Source organism: Ischnura elegans, chromosome 1 (genome assembly GCF_921293095.1).
Source record: "Ischnura elegans chromosome 1, ioIscEleg1.1, whole genome shotgun sequence".
NCBI lineage: Eukaryota > Metazoa > Arthropoda > Insecta > Odonata > Coenagrionidae > Ischnura > Ischnura elegans.
Window position 1 is genome coordinate 134,927,027 of NC_060246.1, and position 26,868 is coordinate 134,953,894.

Here is a 26,868-nt window from a genome sequence, read left to right on the forward strand (position 1 = left end):
TAATAACATAGCCATGATAGCCACACCCGTTAAGTGAAAGTAAAGAAAGACATATGAATTTTTTGTAAATATTGGAAGTTAATTATTTTTTACTCGCCCAAAAAAACAGGACTGACGCAAAACACGTTGATGAGGTACTTGGTTTAATTAGTCACTTTGTAGACTACTGGGCCTTTTGCTCAAATGTGGCGAGCCACACGCATAAGCTTTGCTGTAGAATGCTTGTTGAATCATCATGCACGTGCACAAGTGATTTTCTTACGTGAGAATAAGCCCAGGACTTCCTCATACGAGTATCCCAATACATTTATATTATTTCTCACTTATAACGCCAGCGAAGTAAAATTTAATAAACCTACATTACATATACAAACTATTATACTATATATACTAACATATAATGAAGGAACTCGCACAGAAAGGGTCCAAAGAAGATCTGTGCGTAGAAGTAAAATCGGTCTTCGGAGTGGGAGGGAGGAAGAATTGTAGCGTAGGGTAGGCCGGCTTCTTTTCGCCGAGCGGAGTAATCTGGAAGGGATTGTGAGTGAGAGGCAGAGAAATGAAGATGTTTCGGACTGCCGGTGAAGAGCGCTGATGGTGTGTGGAGGAGAGGGGGGGGAGTTTGCGAGTGGCGTAAGTCGGTGGGGCGTCGAGGGAATCAATATGAGAGGAGTGGGAAAGGGGTGTGAAGTTGAGGGTGGAATGAGGGACGAGAGGGAGGGTGGGAGTAGAGAGGGGGAGAAGACCTTCAAAATAAAATAAAAACATCTCCGTAGAGAGAAAGAGAGAAATGGTGGAGATGTGGGCATTGAGGGAGAGAGACCTGAATTTCAATGCGGGCGAGGAGGAAGTAAAGGCCACCAATGAGCAACAACGACAACAATGGGAATGTCAACATCACTCAGGTTCTGCGAAAAATAAGCACGGAAAAAAATTGAAAAATCTCAACACTTCCTCATAGGATACACGAGGATGAGAAAAAATCCCTAATCAAATGACTCGGTGGCATAAAAACGTTTCGCTCACATTTTTCGTGCAGTCAAAATACGTGTGGTGTGATGGGGTGCGAGTCTTCTCGTTCCGATTGGATGCATTGCAAATTTATATAGATTCTCAAGAACATTTCGACAAACGGCCAACAGCTTCATTTATTTCTCTTTAAAACATACAGAAGATTAAATTTTAGCTCCCTCAATAAATTAAATATAGGAATTTAATACCTCATGTTGAATTTCAGATGGGAAATCAAATCATTTTACACGTAAAGTCGAGAAATTTTCAAGGAATCACTTCTGTCATCATCATTTGCTGTCGTTTTAGTTACCGAGTATTCGCGCACATATACGCACTATGATATTTCAACTTCTAAAATGACGGTACTTGATTTTTAAATTGTATTACTCATCATTGTTTCTGAGCAAATAACCATAGAAGCTAGGATAGAAAATGTAGTGAAGTTATCATGTGAAATTCTCATTCGTTTATAATTGGACTTGAGGAGGAACTCAAATTTAAGGATCTGTGTTAATAATAACTCTTAGTCAGGGGTAGGGAGGAGAATGAGGAATTTCGTACTTCATGACAGTGAGGTATTTTTGCATATGTTACAAATAGTTGGTTGATGGAAGCTATACAATTAAAATGATATGAAAAGAAATGCAACGTCAGTGAGGTAGGAGTATCATTGCATTCTGAGCAAGTATGAGGAGACTGCAAGAGCAAATGGTCACTCTTCCCTTTCATAATTGCGTGCGCGAGTCAATTTCAGAAGAAAGGATAAAGTTCACAATTCGTAAATATTTGGCGTAATTTTTTATAAATTAACTCACAGAATAAACTATATATGTGCCTGCTAAAAGTTTATTCAGTCATTTGAAGTAAATATAAATAGCTGGGCATAATAGCCAAACATGTTTAATACCAGTAAATATATATAAGAGGTTTTTTAATGAAATATTGGAAGTAAATTGTTTGTTACTCCCCTGAAAAAATTGGACTTATGCATAGCACGTTAATGAGGACCTTGAATAAACTAGCCACTTTGTGGACGACTGGACCTTTTGCTCAACTGTGGTGATCCAAGGTAACAAGCTTTGCCGTGAGAATGTTTTTATCATGGTACACGTGCACACGTAATTTTCACACGCGAGGAAAAGCTCAGGACTTCCTCCTTAGAGGAAAATTTCATTCTGCAGCTTCTGCCTCAACGCATAGGCGGATCCGCCTGCACGTGGATGTATATATACAGAGAGAGAGACACACTCGCCAGAGAGGACTCTCTCCCCTTTAAGAGGCAGGAATCCCTTTCACCCCTTTCATACAACCAACCAGCCCCACCTCCCCCCCTTAACCCTCCACTTCCCCTCTTTCACTCACATCCTCCCCTAACCCCTTTCCACCGCTGCAAACCCTCAAAATCGCCTACGCTACAACTCTCGGCGAAGAAAGGAAGATGTGGGCAGCCCACCCACCCTCTCTCTCATGCAACTCACTGAAGAAGTGGTAGCTAATGAATTTCTCCGGTTTCAGATTTTTCGTCTGTTAGAGAAAAATTATCATTTTTCTGTCACGGTTACGGTTCTGTTACAGTTCTTTCATCATTTTGATAACTCTATTCAATAAATTTTTTACCGCTAATATCAGAAAAACTTAAAGATTAATTAATTATCAGGGTTTTAGGTCAGTCTATAGTAAAATCTTTTACTTTATCAATTAGTTACAAAGAAGAGAAGAAGAAAAGTGAAATCGAAGAAAAGAAGAAGAGATGATCGTAAGAAAATACTTGCAAAATACAAGTAAGATCCCAGTCAGTAAGAACTCCATGATAAACTAGAAATCCTATTTATCTAATTTTCACGGAATTAAGTACTCCCGTGATGGAACATTATTTAGCTTAGTTTTTCTATATTTCAAGGTTTCAAGCATAGGTACAAAGAAGATGGAGGCTATTTCTTTCAATATTATGGCAAAGGTACAACAGGCAATAACGTACCATTGATATCAATAAAACTACCATACCTTGGTTCTTCCGTTTCTTTTTTGCAAGTCGCCATTTTAAATAGCCGTCGATAAAATATTCACGGGAGAAAGCACAGGAAAAAATATGAAAACCATTGATATCAATAAAACTACCATACCTTGGTTCTTCCGTTTCTTTTTTGCAAGTCGCCATTTTAAATAGCCGTCGATAAAATATTCACGGGAGAAAGCACAGGAAAAAATATGAAAACCTTTCATTTAGACAGCTAGCCTTCTACAGCGTCATTAAACTACCAGCGTGCGAAGACGAAAACGCCATCGAACAGTAGCATTAAATTAACATTTTTTACGAAGATAAATGGAATGTCATGGTTATATTATATTTCCATGACAAGCCAGCCGGGTTTGGAGGGAAGACGGAGTTACCAAAGAAAATTTTCTTTTAGATTATTCCCCCTTTTGGTTCTTTTTCAATCTTTCTTTCTTTTTGCCCTCTCTACTGCCCTCTTTCCTTCCTTCCTTTCTCTCTCATCTCTAACTTTCTCATCTCCATCTTCCAACTACATGACACGATCACACGAGAGAAAGGAAAAAAATTTACTCGTTTTCTGAGGGATGACGTTCTGATAGAATGAAGAAAATCTCTTTCAGTCTCTCTCACCCTCCGCTCTCTTTCATTCCCTTTCTCTTTACCCTCCCATCTTCCTTTTTACTTTCTCTTTTACTCTTCTCAAGGAAGAAGAAGATGGCAGGAGACGTGAGAACCAAAAAAAGTGAGACGCGAAGGAATGTTTTTTAAAGAATAAGGGAGTCAGGAGCTACGGAGGGAGCGAACGAAACGAGAGAGGGGAGAAGTGGAAGACACTTTTTCTCCGCTTCACGTGTTATTTTTCTATCTTGTTTCATCGCGGAGAGAAAAATAAAAGAGATAACCCCCCGGGTTTCTCTGAATGTGGGGCACTCTTGCATGGAAGTAAAAGAAAGGGTGACATTTAATCCGGAGTTGACCGCGCGGAAATGGCCCGGACGTGCAAAGCAAGGAGAGTGGAGGAAGCAAAAGGGGTTTTCCTGGAGATTCGGGCGAGAAATGAGGGGGAGTTCATGTTTCGTCCGTGCATGATCGTGTAGATGAGTGGGTCGAGTGAGCGAGCGGTTGAGATTTTCGTGGATGTCGAGACGGAGTCACATTGAGGAGGTAGCGACCGTCAAAAAGGCATGTGGGATGCATTTGAAAAAATATAAAAATGGCATTGAATCGTCAAGAGAGGGAGAAAGAGAGACGTTACGTAAGAATGTCAACGTGGAATATACTCGGAAGTTTAGTCAATATGAAGTCTTCACTTCTAAAAACATCACAAATTTTTAAATCACTTCATTAGAACTTTTTGTGTCATCGCTCAAAATTAGGTCGTTTTTGGGGCTCAAAACTTCCATCGCTTCTTACAGTGAAGCCTGATTTCACCAGCACACTACCGATTTCGCATCAATGCAATGAAAATTTTGGGACATCCGTGGAAATAAATCTAACGAGGAAGCTATTGCTGAGGTGGAGCTAAATGGAGGATTTGAATTGGTTTGAGAAGATGACTTCTGAGGAAAAACTTGCTTAATATGAGTAAGATCCGAGCAATTTATAACTCCATAGTAGCCTAGAAAGCGTATGTTTCTAATTTTCACGGCCTTAGGTATTTTAGTGAAGGAATATCATTTAGCTTAAGAAAGATTTAGCGCTTTCCCAGCGAATTGATTGCGTGTAGAGTTCTCGAGATCGCGACCTGGTCAGGAACTGCGTTACTGCCGACGTTTCGATGTCCTACTCACCCACAGCCCTGAAGACGTTGGCCGAGTCGGACATCGAAACGTCGGCAGTAATGCAGTTCTTGACCAGTCGGCGATCCCGAGAACTCTTCACGCATTATTTAGCTTAGTTTTCCAAGGTTTCAAGGAATATAGAGATAGAGGGAATCTTTGATTGAGTAGTTGAACGCGTTGTTATGTGAGCGGAGAGAGTAGTTTCTAGAGTCGCGAGTCGAGATGGAGCGACACTATGAGGCGAGGAAGGACATGCAAAAAGAAGCAGAGGGAGAATTGATGTGCTCGAAAAAATAAAGCATGAAAAACCTTGAGAGTACCATCAATAATATAAAGGAGAATCTCATCATGGCAGATAAACTCCTCGTGGAAACTTTCGTCCTCTAGATGCGCAGAAGAGGCGAAGTAAAAATGTGGAACGAGCGAAAAGGAAAGTGAGTTCATGACAGGTAGAACAGAAAACTTATATTTTTAGCATGCGCACGTACTGAATGCTACTATCCTAATTCGTATACTACAGCCTTCCATTTCTCCCTTTCCAAAGCTAGTTCCTTTAGATGTCCTCTGATGTCCTCCATTGCATCCTTGTTTATCCTTCCCTAAGCGTAGAAACGGATTATTTACCCATAAAGGGCAATTCAACCCACCATTTTTCTTGCCCAAATCCTTCAAGTAAGGGAAAAACTCCCCTTTCTATAATTCACTGCGGTGAACAGCTCGGAGTGAACAAATTTATTCGGGATAAACGACTAATTATTTTGGTTTGTAGCGAAAATCGTAAACGTTAACTCACTGGTGCTACCCATCCAGCCTCTACTTAACGTTTTTGCAAAACAGATCTTCCAGCCCCAGAGTCGTCTTAACAACACCCTAAGCGTTTTTGTAGACTGAAATTGGACACGAAGTCGATATGACGCCTTTGCTTCCTCAAACATCAAGTGTTTAAATAGCATTGTGAGAAGTTTTTGATCCGATTAATTAAAAATTACTCCATTTTTGGTCGTCAAAAGTCCTGTTTCCTTCCTAAGTAAGCCCTTTATCAACCCACGCAATCCTTTGGTACAGTTAAGTATGGAGTCCTGTGTCACTCTCACAAATAGATTCGTCGAATGCTTGCTCTGAGAGAGTGTGGGATTTCAATTAAGCAGAACAATGGAAAAAATTTCTGAATTAGCTCCAAGCGAATAAAACTCAAGTAAGTCACATAAAGCTTATTCATTCTTATTTTCATGATTTTAAGTAAATTTTCAGCCATGGTAATCAAAGCAGTTTAGTTTTCTACGAATTCATGATATTAATCTCTAATCCCGTAATTCAATTCACTTCACCTTAAGGAAGTATTATCATTCAAAAGAAATATCACTTAGAATTGACAACATTTTCCTGAATAAAGAGACCAAAACCTAAAAGAGGACGTGGAAATATTATCTGCATTTTCATAAAAATACTGATAGAATTCTGACATTTAAAAAATATGCTGAGCTGATAATATGTTGTTTCAAGTCATTAAAAGAAAAAGCGAATCAAAATTCAAATTTTTATTATATGAATGACGGAACACTAAACGTCTAAAATTCTATAACTATCGAAATTCACAATCAATAGAATTTTCAGTACAATAGCAAAGTAATGCATTCAAAACTAAAAGTCCACAAAGTTATCGTGAAAAATAAGAACTATTATTTATCTTTATAGTATGCGCAGAATAAGGGCCAAATAAATCGCTCGTCAGGGAGGTAAATTGCTTAGTTTCCTTGCTCATAGAGAGGAGAGAAAAAATACAACGCGTGAGGCGAGGTGCTTTCTGAGGCGATGGAACTTCGCGCGTACTTAGCTCACGTAACGGGAGAGAATAATGGGGCAATTACAGTTTGAGGAGCCTCTTTTCGTGCGAGAAAAAGACCGAGATGAGAGGATTGAGTGCGCTACTCGCCCGCGCCTTGCAGCGCCATTTTCTCCCGTCTTACAACCATCTCCCTTCTCCCACGCCCCCTCATATTTCTATTATGGCTGAAGATGTGCGAGAGACTTATTAAAAGTTGCGCATTGAAAGGTCACCGCGGTAATCTTAATCATTTAGATCATTACGACCCAAGGGATCCCACTATATCCATTCTTTACGCGGCCGCGAAGAAGACTTCCTCACAGCTCTCAGAAGATTCCAAATAATCATAAACGATATAAAACGGACGTGCAAAATTTTTATGAGAGGCAAAAGTGTAATACCGGCGGCGAATCCAACGTTAACACTCCCAGATAATTTTCTCATGTACTTTAATTACCTTAGCGAAAATTATATTTCAGCGGCAATGCATTAATTCTTATTGGAACAGCACATCATATCTGCGAGCTCCAATGCGTGATAAATTTTGACAATCTTTTGAAATCATAAGTTACCGCAACGAAATTTTAATAGGCTAAATCATTAACTAAAGGAGCAAGGTGTTGAGCTGGGGTAATTATTACTCTGTTGGGTAATTTATATTATTAACCTAAAGGTGGATACCATAGATGGGGTAGAATTTGATGTAATGTTTACTGAGAGGAATTTTTTGATGGCAAAAAAATGGAGAAAAGTGATGAGCCGATTTTCTTAAAATCTCATACTAAGAATGAGTAATAGGAGATGGCAATTTTTTTTATTACCACGACGACCTTTCTTTGTCATTAGCACACGTGGAGGGTCGAAATAGGGCAGGAGAGAGAGACTGGGGTGGGAGGAGTGTAGGGGAAGCCGCCGGTGGAGACAGAACGAGGCTTTTCCCTTTCCTTCACGGGTCTTTTAAAGGATCCGAATTCACACGCGTGTTTGAGTGGGAGAGCATGCAAAGCGAGGACCAGACGCCATTGGATGCTCGGAAAGAAATATTCGGAGACATCAGGTGAATTTGAGGTCAAGGAGGTTCTTCTGTGATTTACACGTCAAAACAAGTGTCTCACTTTTTCTAAACTTCATGAATATCGAATTAATGTATGAAGTCGATACTTAGTGGAATTTCTGTTCGTTAAATATGTTACATTTGACTTCTTTATTCTTTTCGCACAGCTTTACAACTACTCGAATTGATATCAACCACAATGCATCATATTCAAGGGGCATCTTATGAATATCGTTTTCAACTCAATGAATTTCTCAATAAAAGTATATATTCATATTCAACACCCTTTGTCTCTAAAATCCAAAGTTAGATTACTTAGAAAGGTTATACAATGAGTACATTTTTCAGTTCACCCTTTTTGCATCAACTACGGCACGACTTCCATTCGACTTATACTGTCCCTATACTTAATGCACATGATGGTCCTTATGCTAGAGTATTTCTTGCAATAGTTCAACTACCGAGACAACAGTTTCATAAAAGTTGTAAACTACATTACTAATTAGCAGTGACAAAAAGGATAATTATAAAAGCCCACAGAGGTTGAATGATTTTTAAATGCAATTAAATAAAATGTTTAGATTATAGGCCAATTTTTATCGAATGAGCATAGATAGGGGTGAATATCTAGGAATCATACAAAGGTGACATTTAATTTGGTCTAGGATGAAACCTCCTTCATAAGATAAGGAAAAGGGCACATGCGATATTGACTTGGGTTTTCATATTTTCTGTTCTGCTCAAGATTTTTTCTTTGCAGGAAGGGGAAAATATCTTTAAGTTGCGGCGTAGAACTGGGAAAGATCGAAGCGTTCTTCTCTCTAAGCTCCAGGCAAAAGAGGAAATCCTCACTGCCCCTCCGTATATTCATGCTCTTATCCCTCATATCCCTGCTCGTTCTCTCTCTCTCTTCTCACGAGAAAAATAATTACAAATGCAATTCTTTCCCAATCCCAGTTCCGCCGACCGACACTTCACCATTATACTCAGTCGCGAAACTCCCTCACCTCATCTTCAGCGCCGAGAAACCCACGGGAGGGCGCGAGAATGTAATTAGCACAGCGCCCAACGTTATAGAGAGCGTTGAGTGGAGGATTTTCAAGTACGGAGAGAGGGAAAAAAAGAAATCTGCTCCAACTCTGGGATGAAAAAAATGAAGAAAAGTTTTGGGGAATATCGCGAAGGTCAGAATCATTTTTTTTTCGATGGGAGGGAGACTTGATGCAAAAAAAATTATGGCCTTGGAAATTGAAGCTGCGGATTTTGTTTTTCCGCTCCACGAAATATTTTTTTAAGGGAATTCGTATAAAAACTGTAGAGAAACGCGGAAGAAAAAATCACAGATGTTTTCGGTTCCACAACTGCGTTAGTAAGAATTATAATGTGCATGGCGAACATGCTCCGCTGGAAGTGACTCTGCCTTTTTCTTTCCTGACAAAAATTTTGTGCGACGCTCCTGGTTGGTGATTCCAGTTCATTGATTTTAAGTGAATTTTTTTGGAAACAGCATGAAAGTCATCAAAAACACTTGTGCACCGATAATAAGGCTTGAACTGAGGGAGAACATTAAAAGAAAATAATGCCGTGTCCTATCTTGTGTGACGATTTACTTAAAATTGAACAATACGCAATGAAGAAGTAGTGCAGAAAATGGATATTTTGACATGATAATGTGACTTTTCTACTTCATTTTTTTACCAAGAGACCATTGTCCATACCTCACACCATAAATATCCATAGGAAAAGACACTTGCTTCAGCTGTAAATGCACAATTTTTATGGAATAAACTGAGTTGAGCTTCACTTGAGCATCACTTGGCTTTTATTTCATCTGTCTTTCATTTGCACCATCCACACTCCATCCATATTTCATTATTCATCATAAGCACGGCCATTGATTTGCACAGTGCAAGATCGTCATGTATGTTGTGATGGACTTGGTGTTACAGAGGGCACTGATGTTGGGTCAAGAGCTGGGATGTTGGGAAGGCTGGGCATCGAAGACGAATTGCTGAGTGCAAGACGGCTCACGAAGTAAACTGCACCCGCTAGCTGCGGCTTTAAGTTTCTCCCATAAAGCTGTATGTATTACCCACATCAGACATATCAAAAGAAGAATTCCATGCCTGACAAAAAACACTGAAATTTGAATGAAAATATCAATGAGTTTCATTCAAAGTGCATGTCCTCCAGTGCCAAAACGAAGAATATTTGCAAATGATGAATTGCGAGGACAAGCAATACCTACAAAAACAACTTGAAATACGTAGAGCATGTAGTTACTTTTCTCTTTCTAAGTCAATCGCAAAACGAAAGCAGTTTAGCTAATTCCAATTTCTTCATCTTTTTCAGCCGTTTTATTTGCCTCATAACCAGGCCTTTGGAAAGAAAAATCAACTAAATCTCAGCTAATCAGCACCAAACTGGCTCCGACACCTCGTTGCCGGACGTCACCCGGGGTTTTGCCACCTCCGCCAGATATAACAGCGACCACGGAGCACAGAAGAAATTACGATAGGGACCACGAGGAGGCCCACCCACCACCATGTCTTTGCCAAGGTAAGTCACTCGGAGTATATTGCTTTTTTCCACCAGCAGAAGAAATATTTAATTAACCGAATCAAAAGAGTTTGTTTCAAAACACACTAATTCATAAATAAAAAAGTATTATATATTCCCTAGCGCTAAGCAGGGAGTTTATGGTGAGATAAATGTCATTTATTCCCTGACTAAGATCATTTACAATAGCTACTGAGAAAACTAGTAATATCATAAGCTGTCATTGTTGCAGTTTTGTTACTTCCAATTGATAAATTATTTACAAATGAAGGGATTTGACGCCTGTACTAGATAACGTGTAAGTACGTATTTGGATAAAATTACAATCCTACATTTTGGATATCCATTATGGAGGGAAAATGTTTGACCCGGCAGTGACCCTTTTCTATTGCGACAAAAATGGTATTCATAGTGAACAACTTAAGTGAGGTAGTAAGGAAGATGCCTTACTTATCCGCCATTAGTCAATTTGCTGACGATGGACTCGAGGTGTAATAGCAAACTCACTCAACGAGCTTCATTTTTTGCAGTTTGGCGTTTGGCCACTATTTAAATCTCCAATGTTATTTCAAACATAGCTCCGTAAAGCTGAAGCTGCAGTATTCTCACAAGTTTCTTCCCATTCAAGTTAGTTTGGCCCAAACAAGTCTCCCAAAAATCAAAATTCCCCAGAGCCATTTATTTTACAATCACAGCAGCATATTTAACAATATCAAAAAATGTTTAGCGATAGCAGTGGAAGAGAATTAATTAAAATTATTCTGCTTAAAGCTCAGAGGCAATTCCGACAAATTTAATCACGTCAAATTATTAATTAGGCATTATTTATCTGAATATAATATCTATAACTCTATACTTCATAGTGCACTTTAAAACAAAATAGATAGTTATAAGTGCATTTAAAATTAAAATGATGGATTATTTTTATAATAACTTCCACAGGCAAAATTGGGTAATAATACTGAAGTTAATTAATTTCTTTGAAATCCACTGCAATATAGATGCGGATATTTCACAGAGTTCTTTTGAAAACATCACTAGTGACATAAATACTTAAAACTGACCGAAAATGATGTCGTTTTCCCCTCCTCCCTCACTTTTTCACACTTATTTTAATGAATTTCCTCATCATGGATAAAAATCACTTGAAACGGTTACCCCGGATGATACATGATAATTGACAGTTATTGCTTTTGGGTCCATTACTTTTTGTGAACGCAATAGAGGTACTCAAAAGCAACTCACGGAATCAGTAAGGACATGCAAGCTGGGTACAATAAGTTATCTTAAATTACTTTTTATTCAAATTCACAGTTGATATACGGAATGGATATTGGAGTTATTAATTAGTTTTCATAAAATTGAATACTAAGAGTATTTTTAGAAAAGAATAATTCACCCAGTGCGAAAAAGTATGCAATTCGTCATCTACAATACGTTTTGAGCATGAGATAGAATTTCCTTATCACCAGCAGACCTAGAAAATGCTGAAATATTATGCATGCGAATAATATATATGCGGAAGCATCAAAGGGGCGCTCCTTTTCCTAATCTCAGGCTCTGAAAGGCATTTCACGCAAACCCTCGGCAGTAAAGGCTTTAGCGACTGACACTGGGCCGTATCTGTACGGTCTACCTTCATCGAAAAGGTTGGGACGAGTTGCCTACATATTTCATGTTTCCAACTGAACCATTTTCACCACAAATTCATCTACTAAAATCTACTTTGGTGTCAGAATTCCCGAGCAATATGACATTTGCCCAGGCATGAGGTGGAAATGTGACTGAGGAACATTTTCGCCGAAGGGGAATGTTGTAATGTTTAATTGGTATAATTTATCACCACCTTTATTTAATTGGACCATACCAACGTCCAATCCTAATAACAGTGATATAATCAATTATAACGCCCACAGGAACTTTTTTCCCATTTTCATGCGTCGCAATCTAGCCTTGCGCAAATTACTACTTCTAGTATATGGCTTATCTATGTAAAAAATATTTGGACGAGTTGATCGTATCTTTCAAGCATCTATTTGAATGATTTCACAGCATACAATTCTGAAATAGTTATCATCTCGGGGTTAGAATACTTGATTTCATTATTCTCCTCAGAACGTGAATAGGATGAGGGCGAGGACCGTTATATCTGTCTATCGGGAATGGTTTAACCCGGTAACGCCTGAATTAAAAAGTTTCTGCGATTTTTGTGGAAATCATTTATCTAAATGTCAATGAAACTCTGAGCCATTAGGTGCAAAATTTATTCTTTTACCACTAAGAGCCTAGCCTAGCGCCTAGCGGTACCATATGGTGTCACCAACATATTTTGCATTTAAACATCCCAAATATTAGGCTCACATCAAATAATCATACTTAATACGAGATATACAGGCTACAAAAATCATAATTACATAATAAAACCTTTGAATTAGCAATACATAGGGCGTAAGTAAAGAAAATGAAATGCTTGCTCTAAAAAATTCCGTTTTTTTTTGGGCTAGTTGATAATTCTCAAATTTCAAACGGCTCTAAATGCGTCAATTACGGCTTCAAAATAGCAAAATTTTCGGAAAATGTAATTAAAAATGTTCTCAGCAATTTAAAACTCTCAAAAACCCTAAACAATTACGATAAATAATTAAAAAAGTTACGTTTAACACTGCACTACCACTTGGTACCATTTGGTACCGCTAGGCGTTAACGGGTTAACCTGTAATCGGCATGAAATGGTCTTGCATTATTCCTAAAATATGTTGAAAATGAGTAAAATATTACTACAATGAACATGATGTGAGTAAAATTCTTAGAAAAATTTGTTAAATACTTGCTTGGTTACCGTATGCTACTCAACACAAAGCCCCGCCCCTTCATCCTTGAGGAGGCATAAACTACATGGTCTATCTTAGTCGAGAAGATTCTGACGATTCAATTGCATTATTCATGCAACCAATCGAACGATTCGCGCCACACCCAAAAACATCTCAAAAGGTACTCATTTTGATGTCAAAAAGGTTTGAATAGCAACCGTGGACATAGCGGAAATGTGGCCGATGAACGATTATTTCCGTCGAAGGGGGAATTGTTTTAAATATTTAAACGGCTGACGCAGACGATTCGAAGGATAAGGGATCGATCTCTACGCTTTCTCACGCACTTGCTTTGCGTTCCACCATCTAGGGAGTGGACGCCCAACTACTCCTCGTCGGCCGCGACGTCCGTCGCCGGCTCGGCGCCTGTGGTGGCCGCCAAGTCTTCCTTCGCGGGCGTCGCGGGGGGATCTCCGTTCCCAGCGGCGCCCGCCGGCCTCCGGACTCCGGCGCCTGGCTCGCAGTCCTCGCACCTCGACGAGAACATGAACAAGCCGTTCGTTCACCGTCGGAGCGGTAGTGCTCACATAGGGTGAGTACATATAGTATGCCACCCCAACTTATTCGAAAGATTTCTCACTATTCATAACCAGTTCCTTTCTTTCCCTGTGGTTCTTTTCCTCATTTTTTCCCCTTCCCCTGATGCTTATCTCTTGCTCATTTCCTAGGATTTTTAATTCAATTTATCTTTCAATTATGTCTCCCGTGTGTTCCCGTTACTGCATGTAATAACATACCCATTTCACCATCCTCACGGATTTTTCCTTCAATGGATAATTGCATTATTGCTGTACTTCGTGATATACCCATTTTACTGCGTTCTTCTTAAGACTACAGTATTGTAACGTAAAATGATTGTTTTTCCCAAAAAACTCTTTATTTTATCCAAATTACAGCTTTTTATTGTCTCACTTCTTCAAGCAACTTTCTCCCTTCCCTTTCTTTCCAACGATCCCCCCATCCTTTTTCCTAAGGCCTCTCTGATAACAGGAAGTAAGAGTATTTAAAAGTTAAACGTTACAGGTAAAAACAGTGTCCTTTCTTTTCCTATTCTTCTGCATTTCTGTATTTCCTGGTTTCTCACTGTATCCGCACATTTGATCTTCAGTATCCTCTTCCAATAGTTGATCTCTGAAGCCTCCCTTCTTTCCTGTTTTGTTTTCCCTATGATCCGAATACGTATTTCTTCAAGTGAAACAGTGTATATGAATATGTTTCAATACTGTTAACTATTATGCAATATTACGCTCTGAGAAAATAATACCGGACTTTTTCTCATGAATCCCATCGTGGATGGAGCCTTGCGACGCTCGATCTATGTTGTGCTGTTCCATTCTGGTAATGGTACAACCTGGTTGTTGACAACTCAATGCACCTAATAACGCATATTACCGACCAATTTTTAATTTTCATAGGAGAAAGAAAAAACTATACCTACTCATAATATTTTTAGGAAAAGTATGCATCAATTACATTTAAATGCATTAGTTGCAAGCATAAGTGGATGCATATTATAACAATCACACCATAGAGGTTAGTGTGGCATTACCCCTTATAATTTATGCTATTATATTATTCAATTACAATGAGAATTGAGCAATATGGGTAAATTATTCGGGAAAAGTACCTAAATACGGAGTAATACAGTTTCAATAAACGAGGGGACACATAAATATGCGTGTTTATTTAAATATTTCCATCGCATTGGCCTTTCAATGTATATAAATAAATTTCAAAGTTGAGCATTTATCTGAAATTGACGCCACGTATCGGAATTCTGCAACTCATTATTCCTTATATATCGAGGTGAGAGTGGCTTGCGTCAATTCTAGCCAAATCGAGGTATCCAGTTCCGTGTAAAAGTAAAAAAATAGGAGAAAAAAGTGCTCGCAGCATCATTTTAACTTCACCCTTGGAAGTTCTTCTCTTGAGCAAAGCATTCACCACGGCAGAAATGATTGGAAATCGATTGAATGGAAGTCTTATCGATCGTCTTCATTCTGGCGTTGTTATTAAGAAGCGAGTATTTGGAGGGACTCCCCTTTGCCACGCCTTGAATGCATTACATCATTAACGAGGTCCTCGCATGTTGTCAAGGCTACGTGATATTTCAACTTCATCCCCGTTCATTATCCACAACTTTCATCATCAATTACGGTTCTTTGGTACAAGGCAAATGAATTTGTACGGAAACCTATTTTTTATGATTTTTTAATCACGCCTTTCCGTGCGATAACTAGACGGTCTGATAAGAGAAAAGCAACAGGTGAACGAAAGATTCCAAAGGAAGAGAGGTTTCCACTTAGACACGAGGAGATATTTCCAAACAAAATAATGACATTACATCATTGAATAATTTAAAAGATCCAAAAAAAATACAGCGTAGATTTTCTCCTTATTACGAAGAACTTCGTCTGAATTTGATTCTTTCATTTCTATTAATAACGATAACAAGTGCTTGATTCTTGTAAGAAACAGTAAGCTTGATAAACATATGAGATTTGGAAATTCGTATGTTTCCTCATATTTCAAGAATTGAATCGTACTCACAAACGCATATGTGAAGGACCAGAGGAATAGAGCCCAATGAGAATATGCGTCAGGATATTTCCTTGATAATCTTACCTTCAAAACTTCGGTTGAGCAATATCATTCACATAAGGAAAAATTTCGAGGTTTTTCACCATAAAGAACTAAGATATGATATCGCCAACCATGCGATAGTCTGAAGACTAATATTTGCTTGAAATACATTCTACGGCAACTGCTTACAGATAATTCCTGAACATATTCAAATATTGAAAAGAAACGGTATTCCTGGCACTTAACTCATAAAGAAGGGAGAAATTATTATTTTTTTCTTTGGTCATTTTCATGGGGAGAAATTTCTCAGACATATATGTTATCTCTTATCTCTTCCTCTTGATCACCTCTCACTCTGAGGATCTGTAATCGATTGGGGAATTGCAAAGCTTCATTGGTATAGGATCATAGCATCCTATAATTAGTAATCCTAAGTTTCATCCGCTCAGCAGCCATTATCCTCATATCCTGGTTCATTTGAAAAATGCCACAATACCAGGGTACCGGACTGATTGAGGGTATCCACTTCACGTTTGTTCCTTTGAGCCCCGGAGTGTGCGGAGAATAGGAGAGAATGTTAGTGCGTAGGTTTCCGCGGCGATGGTCTGATCTCTGCATTTCTCCAGGGTTTTCTTCCGCGTCAGGTTGTTGGTTGATTGACAACAGTTTCGCTGGCTGTCCTGCCAGCGTCTTCAGGTCGACATTTGACCTGAAGACGCTGGCAGGACAGCCAGCGAAACTGTTGTCAATCAACCAACAACCTGACGCGGAAGAAAACCCTGGAGAAATGCAGAGATCAATAGGAGAGAATATCCATATTATTACAAGAAAATAGCTATTATTATTATAGTATTCTACCGATTAAGGTAGGTTTCCATGGAGGACTAAAGAAGTGATCTGGGAGCCTCCCTTTCCTTCCAGCACTGCCTTATTCAATTCACTGTAAGGCCAACTCCCTTTCAGTCTATCTAAAAATTTTATTCTTTTCCTTCCCTCCCTCGTTTACCTAAAATTCTTCCCTCTAACACTGTTTTCAACATCCCCTCCCCGCTGAGTATTCCTCCCATCCATACCCTCTGACTCCTCCGTATCTCATCTAAAAGCTGCCTCTCCTGGCCACCCATATCCAGCGCTACGTCGATCCTTTTCCTCTCCGTCCATTTCACCTTCTCCATTCTTCCCCACACCCACATCTCGAATGTCTTCAATCTTCTCTCGTCTTCTTTCCTCAGTGTCCTAGTTTCCGCACCATAGAGAGCTACACTCCAGATCAAACTCTTCACCAACCTTTTCTTTAAGCTCTTACATAACTATCCTCTCAGAAGCTCCTTTATGTTCATGAGCGCCCCCTTTGCTACTGTGTCCGTTTTCCTTTAATGTGCTGCCTAAATAGTTGAACTGCTAAACCTGCTCAAGTTTTTCACCACCCACCTTTATCTTAAGTCTAACATTCCTCGCTCGTGAGGCTTTACAAAACCGCATTACCTTGGTCTTCTTGTGATTAATCCTCATCCCACACTCCTCGCACCGCTCGTCTAACGCTTCCACTAGAGCCTGCAGTCCCCGCGCTGACTGCCTAATCAGCGCCTGATCATTCGCGAACCTTACCGATTCAAACATCATTCCTCCCACTTTCTCTCCAGCTTCCAACTCGTCCCACGCTTCTCTTTCAAAGCGTTTTTCCACCCCTCTTTGGCTGACGTTTTGGCTTAGAACAAAAAAAAAACAATCAAATCCATGTCTGATATGAGGTTTGCGGCGTTTCTCCATATTGATCTCGGCTTTCGGGCGTTCCTTCGCGTTGAGTTGTCCATAGGTGACAACAGTTTCTCCAGGATGGCAGGATGGCTGGAGAAATTGTCGTCACTTATGGACAACTCAACGCGGAGAAACGCCCAAAAGCCGAGACCAATAATCAAATCCATGGATTCCAAAACAAAATAATTCCACTTTGATTACATTTTTTTGGTGCGTATCTTTTGGGTAACTAAAGCCGCTACTTTGATTTCTTTTCTACGAATGGATGTCACATGGAGTAACATAGATAAATAATTTTCTGAATGGAGAGTTATAGTGTTCCTTGATTCACTGCATCAATTCCTTTTCAAATCCCTATCCTTCATTCTTTTCTTTTTCGCAGATCGTCCGACTTGCCGCTAGAGTTCTCGGCGGAGGGCTCCTGCTACTCGTCCTTCTCGTCCGCATCCTCCTCCACCAACTCGTCCTCCTCGACGCTCAACGTGGCCTCCTCCTCCTCCTCCGTCTCCTCCGCCACATTCCCGTTCCCCATGCTCGACGGATCCCGATTCTCCGTGCAGTCCGCACCACCCGCGCCCGCACCCGACGAAGCCGGCGAAGCAGAGGTGAGTACCACCGGCAAACCCTATCCACGGGGGTCATGATTAGAAAAATGTTTTTGACATATTTACTTTGTCTGAAAAAAATCTCCTTTTAAGTTTTTGACCTCAACAAACTTAATCCTCCCCCTGCCGTCAACCAGTGGCGTCGGGGGGGTCCGCACCCCTCTACCCCCCCGAAATGTAAAAGCACAATTACTTTCCTTCATAAAAGAAAACAAAATATTGAAAAATGATGAAGAATTACAAAAGATTTTTTTGACAAATTAAGTTGTTTCGATTATGAAAAGTGTTAAAAATTAGTTTAAAACCCTCTACTTAGTACCCTGTTTTTTTGTATTCCCCCCCCTGGTTTTGCACCCCCCTTCGAAACGAAATTCCTGGCTACGCCACTGCCGTCAACCGTAAAAACACATTTGGTGATATGGTGGACATTTTCCCTAATAAATAAATGTATTTCATATGTATGCTTCATAACTTACTTATGAATGAAAACATTGAGAGAAACAATTGAGATAATCACTATAACAATACATAGTGTTGACGAAGAAACAAGAAGGTTATGCTTAGGAATAGATAATTTCAAAAACACAAATAACTGCGATAATGGAACTGATATAATGCATTTTAGTAAATTTACTATAGGGTGATTCACCAAATTGATTGTGAGAGTGAGACATATAAAACCAAAAAACAAATAACTCCACGATCGTTGAAACAACATTCAGCTGCCCTGAGGATGATCTTCAAGTCGGAGCTCGAAATGACGGCAGAGTTTCTCTCTAACCTTATGATTGAAGATGAAGAAAGATGATTTAACCTCTAACCCTCCCCCCAACTTATATAATTTATTATTAGGTTAATAGTTTTGGTATCCTGTATCTTGTTTTTGCCTGAAATATGAAAATATTATGATAATTTTATACTTCAAGTTGGCTAATTATTGATTCTTCATTGTTCAACGTCTCAAATGTATAAAATCGTTCAATTTCACATTTTGTTAAGAATAAAAGTGAAATTTTAGCTCTAAGGTTTCTTTATCGCAACTGTAGCTTCTCTAAGCCCTATTTTGCTTGAAAAAAATCCCAGTTTAAGTGTATGACCTCACGAAACGTCCCCCGTCAACCGGCGAAACGAATCGCAAAAATGAATCAATGAATCATATCATTCATATGTATGCTTCATAACTTTCGTATGAAATAAAGCAGGCATCATTGAAAGAAAGAATGAAATTGATCATTGAAGCAAGATCTAGTCTTAAGGATGAGTAGCTTATAGGCTTCTAAAAACGTGAAATTGAACTCACGACCTGAGTAGGGAGATTTTTTGTGCTATGAGCCCCTTGCGCCGCCAGGCTTGTGATTTATAAGCTATTATTTATATTTAAAGTCAGCATAATTTAGGGTTGAAAAATTATGTACTAATATGAGACGAACGAAAAAAACAGTTTTAAAATATGGTGTGGAGTGGCCATCTTGCCAATGGTGCTAAAGAAAAAATTGACTAATATCCTAAAGGAGCAAATTTTGTTTTTAATTTGGTCCTCCATTCGACATTCGAAGACATTGGGTCACGCAACATGATAGTCAAGCATAATTTCAACGCTTTCCTTATGAATTTATATTGAGCTAAATTTACAGCTAAATTACGCAAAGTAAAATTTACGATGCTACGAACACCTGAAAGCTTTGCTGGGGAATCGGGCTGTCGTGGTAACAAGACCGTTGACTTCCCACCCTCTTGGCCCGAGTTTCAATCCTGGGGGAGGTGGAGATAATTCAGATACTACCCGACCCCTGCTTGAGCTGCGGAGAGTATTAGAAGGTCAGCATATCGGATGTGATGTTAAACCGGGGTCGCCACCTTGCTAATACCGACGCTTCCCCACCATTCCAAATGGCAAAAAAAAACCCAAGACATAGGTTGCCTATGCAAAAAACCCACCGACCAAGCTTTTCTTTTTTATTTTGCATTCGACCTTGAAATACATTTCCGATGCGTGCATCGAGACATGAATTGCAGCGAAAATGTACCCACACGTGGGCAAAGACTTACGAAAGGTCGCATCTTTATTGGGTCCCCTAATGTGATAAGTTATCGGAGCACCGGACGGCGATCCGAATAAAAAGCGAACAGGAGACGCATGTCATCCATTTTATCCCCACTCCAGGCTCTCACGTCAGACACATCGCTGCTGATTACTCACGATCGTGGAGGGGAAGAGTCATAGGATAGGGATGGGGGTTTTGGAGGGGAGAGTAGTGGGATGAAAGCCCCTGCAGTAGTAGTAGTAGTTGTACCAGCAACAGCAGAGGGCAGTTGAGTGCTAGGCGACGGAGGAGAAAAAATTGACGACTATCCGTCGTATGCTTGACGAATGGAATGTCTCTCGCACGAATACGTGTGCGAATGGAAACCAGTGATACGAGACGTTGATTAATGAATGGTGGTTTCGATTCGAATAAAAATCGGTTTGGCTGAAAAAAATAGGTATTGGATTGAGGATTCTCATTTCCCTGCGGAAATTGGTGGGAAAACAAAAACATCCCACCTGAAAAACCCAGTTGAATAATGGTCGCGAATTAAATCGATATCTGAACCCTTCCAAAGTTCCAGAGCGAATGGTTGAATGCATTAGCGGAGCGTAATGCATCAATGCATTGGCGCTCTCATATAATCTTACCCGCGCGGCATCCCGAGAAGAGTTTTTACATTAGCGGAGCAATTTTGACATGTAATTCGAGAATAAAGATCCAAAAAAATGTAGGCTTAAGGAATTCGAAGAATTTGCATGTAGCTAAAATCTTGGCTTGCATATTATTTATTGCTGCTTTAACGAGACTTCTGTAAAGGGCGTTGATTATGGCAACTTTATAAACGGCTAGTTGGAAGTTTCTGTTTTAATTAGCTGTCAGAAGGTTTGCATAGGTTTTGCCACATTTGCTAAAGAATATGCTGGCAAAAGAAGCACCATTTGGATATGGTAGCGAAAAATTGATGAAATCATTGAAGATACAAAACTTGAGACCGTCACAGCAGGGGAAACCACGTACATTTTTTTCTTGTCAGGGTTTTTTTTCGCTCTCTTTGATATCAGTGAGGTTTGATCCACCTCAAATTCACAAGAGACAACTCTTTCCTTTTTTGACGTGTTCTATATTATGAATATCGATGCAAATAAGTCCTGGCCATTTATTTATAAAAATTTGTTTTCAATTGTTACAGTTGTACACATGTGTAATTTTTTCAAATTGGATGGCAATTTGAGGTTATGTGGCAAGTCAGAGAAAACTTTACTTTAATTGCAAATCACTGTGAAAATATGGACATTCCGTTTCATGGAGAGTTAGGAAATGAATAAAATAGATTTTCTTTAGATAAACGAACACGTAATTCATCAAGAAAAACAGCCTATAGTAAGTTTTGAATTATTTGCGATTGGATCAAATTGGTGACACATATTAAGACTCCTACCATTATTTGTCATTTTCTATATTGATTTTTCGTCGCAATTCCTTCTAAAAATCTCATTTTTATCTTTCCCTCTGAAGAAGGATTGGGGAAGGTAGGGAGCGGCCCATTTCAGATGATTCTAGACCAGTACGTGATGTCCCTGAAGCTATATTTCAAAAGCCAAGCCTCGTGATATCGAACACCACATTATCCCTTTGCGGAAGATTACCCGTATTTTTTTTTTCGCCAAAAAGACTCTGCCCTTCAAGAGTTCGCATTCAAGCTTCATTACGGAGCAATTCATCGAAAATCTGCCGAAATGCTCTCCTAACTTCGTGCCTTAATGCTTTTGATGAACGACTCGCTGCAATGCTTTAGAGATGATCTCTATCATTCATCTCTAAGCCATTTGCGGTCGATTTTTTTTATTCAGGTAGTGTGGTCCAAATTAATTTTTAAGAAAAACGAAATAATTGACAGGGTTTATTGCTGATCCTTAAAATGCTCTCATTCTATTGTTTAAACTAAGAATATATTGGTTGTAAAATTATGTGTGTCGATCATAGAGCCTACTCTGAAATTTTTCAATTTGCGACATCTCCTGAAAAATTGCCACCGTATAATGGCAGTGCCTTGTGATGTCGAGCGCAACTCGACATTGGACGTGATGTCTCTCACTAGGCCTGTTGAGCCAGCCTCGATGCTGGACGCAAAGGGTTGATATGAAAGGTTTTTCTGATTGGCAAGCATTTTTAGGGAAATACTGCAACATTTCCTCAAAACTTACCATTTATACTTGTTAAAAAAAACTCAGGTGAAAACAAACCCAAATTACAAGAAATAAATAAAACTTTTCTTCAAGCAATAAAAATGAATATTTTTCAGAAAAAAAGAAGAAAGAGATCAATATTTCTCCGAGAGTCTCGAAATAAAAAAGCTTAGTTTTCGCACGTAAATTGGCTTGAAAACGCGAAATACGCACGCGCATAGAAGTTTATAACTCCCCAGCTAAAAAAAGGAAGTTAATTAATTTGAATTAGATCGATAGATTAGTTAGATAATGCCATTGAGTGACTATGGTATGATATAAAAATCAAGGCGCTGAAAACGTGAATCTCATGTCTTTTGGCCGTAGTGTACAACACAGTAGATTATCACAACTCACAACTGATAAAATAACTATTCTCTTTTATTTTCAGAACCCAGAGTCGGAATCGGACATTCTGACCAACCTGGACGTGTTCAAGATCGGCTCGGAGTCGGTGGCGCTGGACATCCTATCAATGTTCCACGATACGAATGAGGCGAGGGCGGTGGCCGTCGGAGGCCTATCAGGGGCCTCTAGCCTCAAGGGACTGCAGCGGAGGCCCGCGTCGGCCATCGTGACGGACGCCAGAGGAAACAGCGGGTGAGTCGTACACTCGGACTGGATGGATAGAAAAACTGTTAGAGTTTGCACTAAAGATGAAAGTCGCCACGAAAAAGTCATTCGACTTAACCGAGATTCGAAGCCCAGATCTCCCGATTTACGGTCAGGTATGCTAACAGTTACCCACCAAGTCACCCTCTTCGTCAAGGCGAATCTTAGACTGGGATATCGATGGCTAAGTTCTAACAACACGTATCTAAAAAATAGCAAAGTTTCAGAAGCGCAAAAAAAATTTCTCTCTCCTATCTGCTAACCTTTTCATAGTTACACATTTCTTCTCTTTTACATCCTTTATAACCTATCCTATGTAACTCATTCGGGGCCGTCCCTTGCCCTTTTTCCCTTCAACTTGTCCTTCATCAGGCCATCGTGCCTCAAAATGTGGCCAACTAAGTTGTCCCGTCTTCTGCTTAAGGATTTTAGGACGCTTCTCTTTTCTCCAACTCTTCTTAGCACTTCCTCGTTACTTACACGGTCAATCCATTTTATCTTCATCGTTCTTCGTTAGCACCACATTCCTAATGCTTCTATTCTTGACTTCTCTTCTGCTATCAATGTCCAAGCCTCGCTTTCATAGAGGATCATTCGGGAGCGAAATGCCCTTAACGCGTAGACCCAATAAAATGCCGCTATTGGCTGTGACTGTTCTCTTCCTAGGGGATTTCTTGAGGTGCCATTCCATTTTTCGTGTGAGGCATGCGTCCTCTTAAGCTGGAAAGGAAAACAATGCGCTTAGCTATTCCATTGTTTCTTTGGACCCAGTTATTACTTCCATTTTCGAGGCAGTTATGTGGTCAAAGAAATCTATTGTCAGTTGTTTCCTGGAAGAGAAAATGAGATCCACCTGATGTTATGCTTACCAACAAGCACGCATAGGGGCGGGTCCAGTTATCAAATATGTTTGTAGCTGGGAAGCAAAATTCCGCTGATGAAATGTAATTATCCGGAAAGGAAGCTTTTTTTCTAATTTGATAGCATAGCCTGGCGCACGCAATGTAACGTGATACTGTCTTTTCGTTAATTCTGACGATGAAAAACACTTTGCATGAGGATTGTAAATATATCCCCTAAATGTATTCAGAGAATTAAAATCCAATCAACCCTTTGATATTTTCCGGGAAATTTTTTTTATTTAATTCCATACTATTAATTCTAATCAAATATATCCAATAAATTGCGTAACTTTCCATTTGACTTTTCCATCTGGTCAGCTGAAAGAGAGCGACGAATCAAAATTTATCTTAAGTCAACTTGCCAAGTCGACGATAGCTTGATGATAAATAACGTAAATTAAGCTGATATATTAAAGTACTTGCAAATATAAATACTTCAGTAAAATAAGACAATGAAAGCAGATGATTATAAGTTTAACCTTGGATAGCAATAGTCAGGAAATGCTATGGCAGATGTTTTGCAAGAGGCATGGACTTAATTTGACGGTTTTCTATCCGCCATTCCTTCCCTACCCTTCCTCACTCTTAAATTAACCAAAGCTATCAGTTGCTCACTCCATACATTTAACAACCTATACCTGATCCTTAGCTCGAAATTGAGCAATGATAATCCATTATATTTTGTTCAAATTACCATTGATAATTTCAAACTGAACGAATAAAGATGAAAATTTTATATGAAAATTCAATTATGTCAGTCGAAATTCTTGACTTCCTTCAAATTGCCCGTCTTTCGTAAATTGTTAGACCAACGGACGAGGAGGAAGATGAGGACGATGATGAGGACGACGAGGAAGAGAACCAGTTGACGGTGACGAGCATGGGCGGGAGGGCGCTGCTCCTGGGAAATAACAGAGGCGCGCGATTCGCCCTCTCCAACACGGAGTCCCTGCCAAGGGGCTTCAAGCACGACATCAGAACCATCTCCCTAAAGGACGGTCCCCTGGGAAACAGCCTCAAGGTCAAGGTGAGATCTCACTTCTAAAGGATTCGATTGAGTGATTTTCGGCCTCCGCACATTCAAAGCGAAAAATGTACTCGATCTCCAACCACTCAAAACTACTTCCTCCGATATTTCCTTAACAAGGAAAATCGCTAATTTACTATCAGTGGAGAGTATATTTACGTGTTCTTTATTTGGATTGAATATTTAATTTGTATTATATCATATTTAAAACTAAAAATAAGGAGAGGTACTTGAAATCGAGAATATCTACTTTTAAAGCTTAAATTTGCCAAATGCTTCCATTTTCCATCACAATGCCAGCTTTTTCGAAAGGTTCATACTTTGTTATGTTCCTAATAGCTTTCTGCCTTTGCTTATTCACCCAGTGGAAAGAATGAAAAAGCCCAATGTGATCCCAAAATGATCATGAGGGAAAGGAAACGATGAGCTCAGGAAAAGGTCAAGGCCAATAAAAGAAAAATAGACGGATCACAGGCTCATAAAAAAAGAGAAATATGTATACCTTATGCATCAAAATAATTCGGATGGACGGCAAAACGTACTTTCGAAACGTTTACTTTCGCCGTGATAGCGCAATCAAGGTGACAGGTAATTACATATTTCTATCTATCTGGCCATTTTTGATCCCGTATATCCTTGACCTTCGGAATCACATCTACAAATTAAATTGATTCATACCGCATGAGGGACCACAGTTAATGGTCCCTATGCCCTTTCGATGGCCTGCAGTAAAACTTCTGCCGTGAGGTAATGCGAGCATCAAAATTCTGTAAGCGATAAATGAATGTCTCTCTCAACATTTCATGGAGGTATATCACCGCACATCACGTATATTAGAGTCGAATCATTTGCCAAATGAGGAACGAATGAGAAGATATTCACGATACAATTGGGTGTGTACAAGCTTAAATTTGAACAAACAACAAAAAAATGCAAATTCATCCTTCACATTCCTTACTCATCAATTAGAGGAGAACAATCTTGCTCGCCAAACATGATTAATAACGAGTTGTGAAAAAATAAAAATCAATTACCTTTCATTAGCCCTAGGTGATTATAATAATGGAAAAAAGGGCGAATTCATGAACGCGAGATAGCAAAATGCCCTCTGTTCTAATTTCATTCAGGTATTCGCGCTGATACACGACAGATTGAGAAAAATACAGTTCCAAATGAGGCCGTTCACTCAGACCCAATTCCCGATTTCATAAGATGATTTGGTGGATCCTTGGGAAAGATTAATTATAAAAATAACAAATCTTCCTCATGCAACCATTTTCTCATTACATGAAAATGAAAATATGCTAAAGTTCACCCCCTACTTCTCATGAGTTTGTGATGTAATTAAAGTTCTGGTTCATTGAGTCGTTCGCAGAGACCTAATCTATGACGGAAAGAATCGTTCATTAGTGTTTATGACAACAAATCACGGAGCATGAGTCGCATGCGCAAGTGTGAGAAAGAGCGAAGAAACGGTGAGCCGCTCGATAAGAGTCAGTGACGTCATAAACTTTTCAGGGTAAGGTATCCCGTTGGTTTTTCGCCTAAAATAGATCAAGAAGTAAGCGACTGATCAAAATACGGAAAAATACTGGTGAAATATTTTTCAAACTCTACCGCAACCCAAATTATTTTTATAAAGATGGTGAAGGAGCCCATTGTGCAATGTCCCGTTTAAAACAGCCTTAATGATAAGGGAATGCAAATTACCCGTTAGAGTCGATTAGATTAGAATTTTCATCCTCGCCGAAGTCGAGGCCGAGTCGTCCATCGTTCTCAGGGCTGGAATGTCATGTCTTGGAATTTTCCGGTGTATATACTGGCTAATGTCAGCTCAAATGGCCTGTGATTGGTCCCTCAGGACGATGAACGATTCGACCATCGAAACGTCGGCAACAATCCGTCAAGACAACAAACCCGGCAATTCATCGGTATTAATCCCAAGTTGTGATCTCCCTGGAACATGACGTCTCACGCCGTCCATTTTTGAGGAGCAAGTATTAACGGAAAAAATTAGATGTGTTCCT

General features: G+C 39.4%; 1 protein-coding gene across 1 annotated transcript in view; it reads left to right on the forward strand.

Annotated features, from left to right (window-relative positions):
• Window positions 1-26,868, forward strand: part of LOC124170515 — a 110,153-nt gene that overhangs the window by 32,368 nt on the left and 50,917 nt on the right. Inside the window, exons 2-6 of the mRNA XM_046549288.1 lie at window positions 10,023-10,229; window positions 13,410-13,631; window positions 17,823-18,045; window positions 22,692-22,900; window positions 24,622-24,841. Of these exons, the coding sequence (XP_046405244.1) occupies window positions 10,216-10,229; window positions 13,410-13,631; window positions 17,823-18,045; window positions 22,692-22,900; window positions 24,622-24,841 (888 nt within the window). The 5' untranslated portion in view covers window positions 10,023-10,215. The remainder of the gene's footprint in view (window positions 1-10,022; window positions 10,230-13,409; window positions 13,632-17,822; window positions 18,046-22,691; window positions 22,901-24,621; window positions 24,842-26,868) is intronic.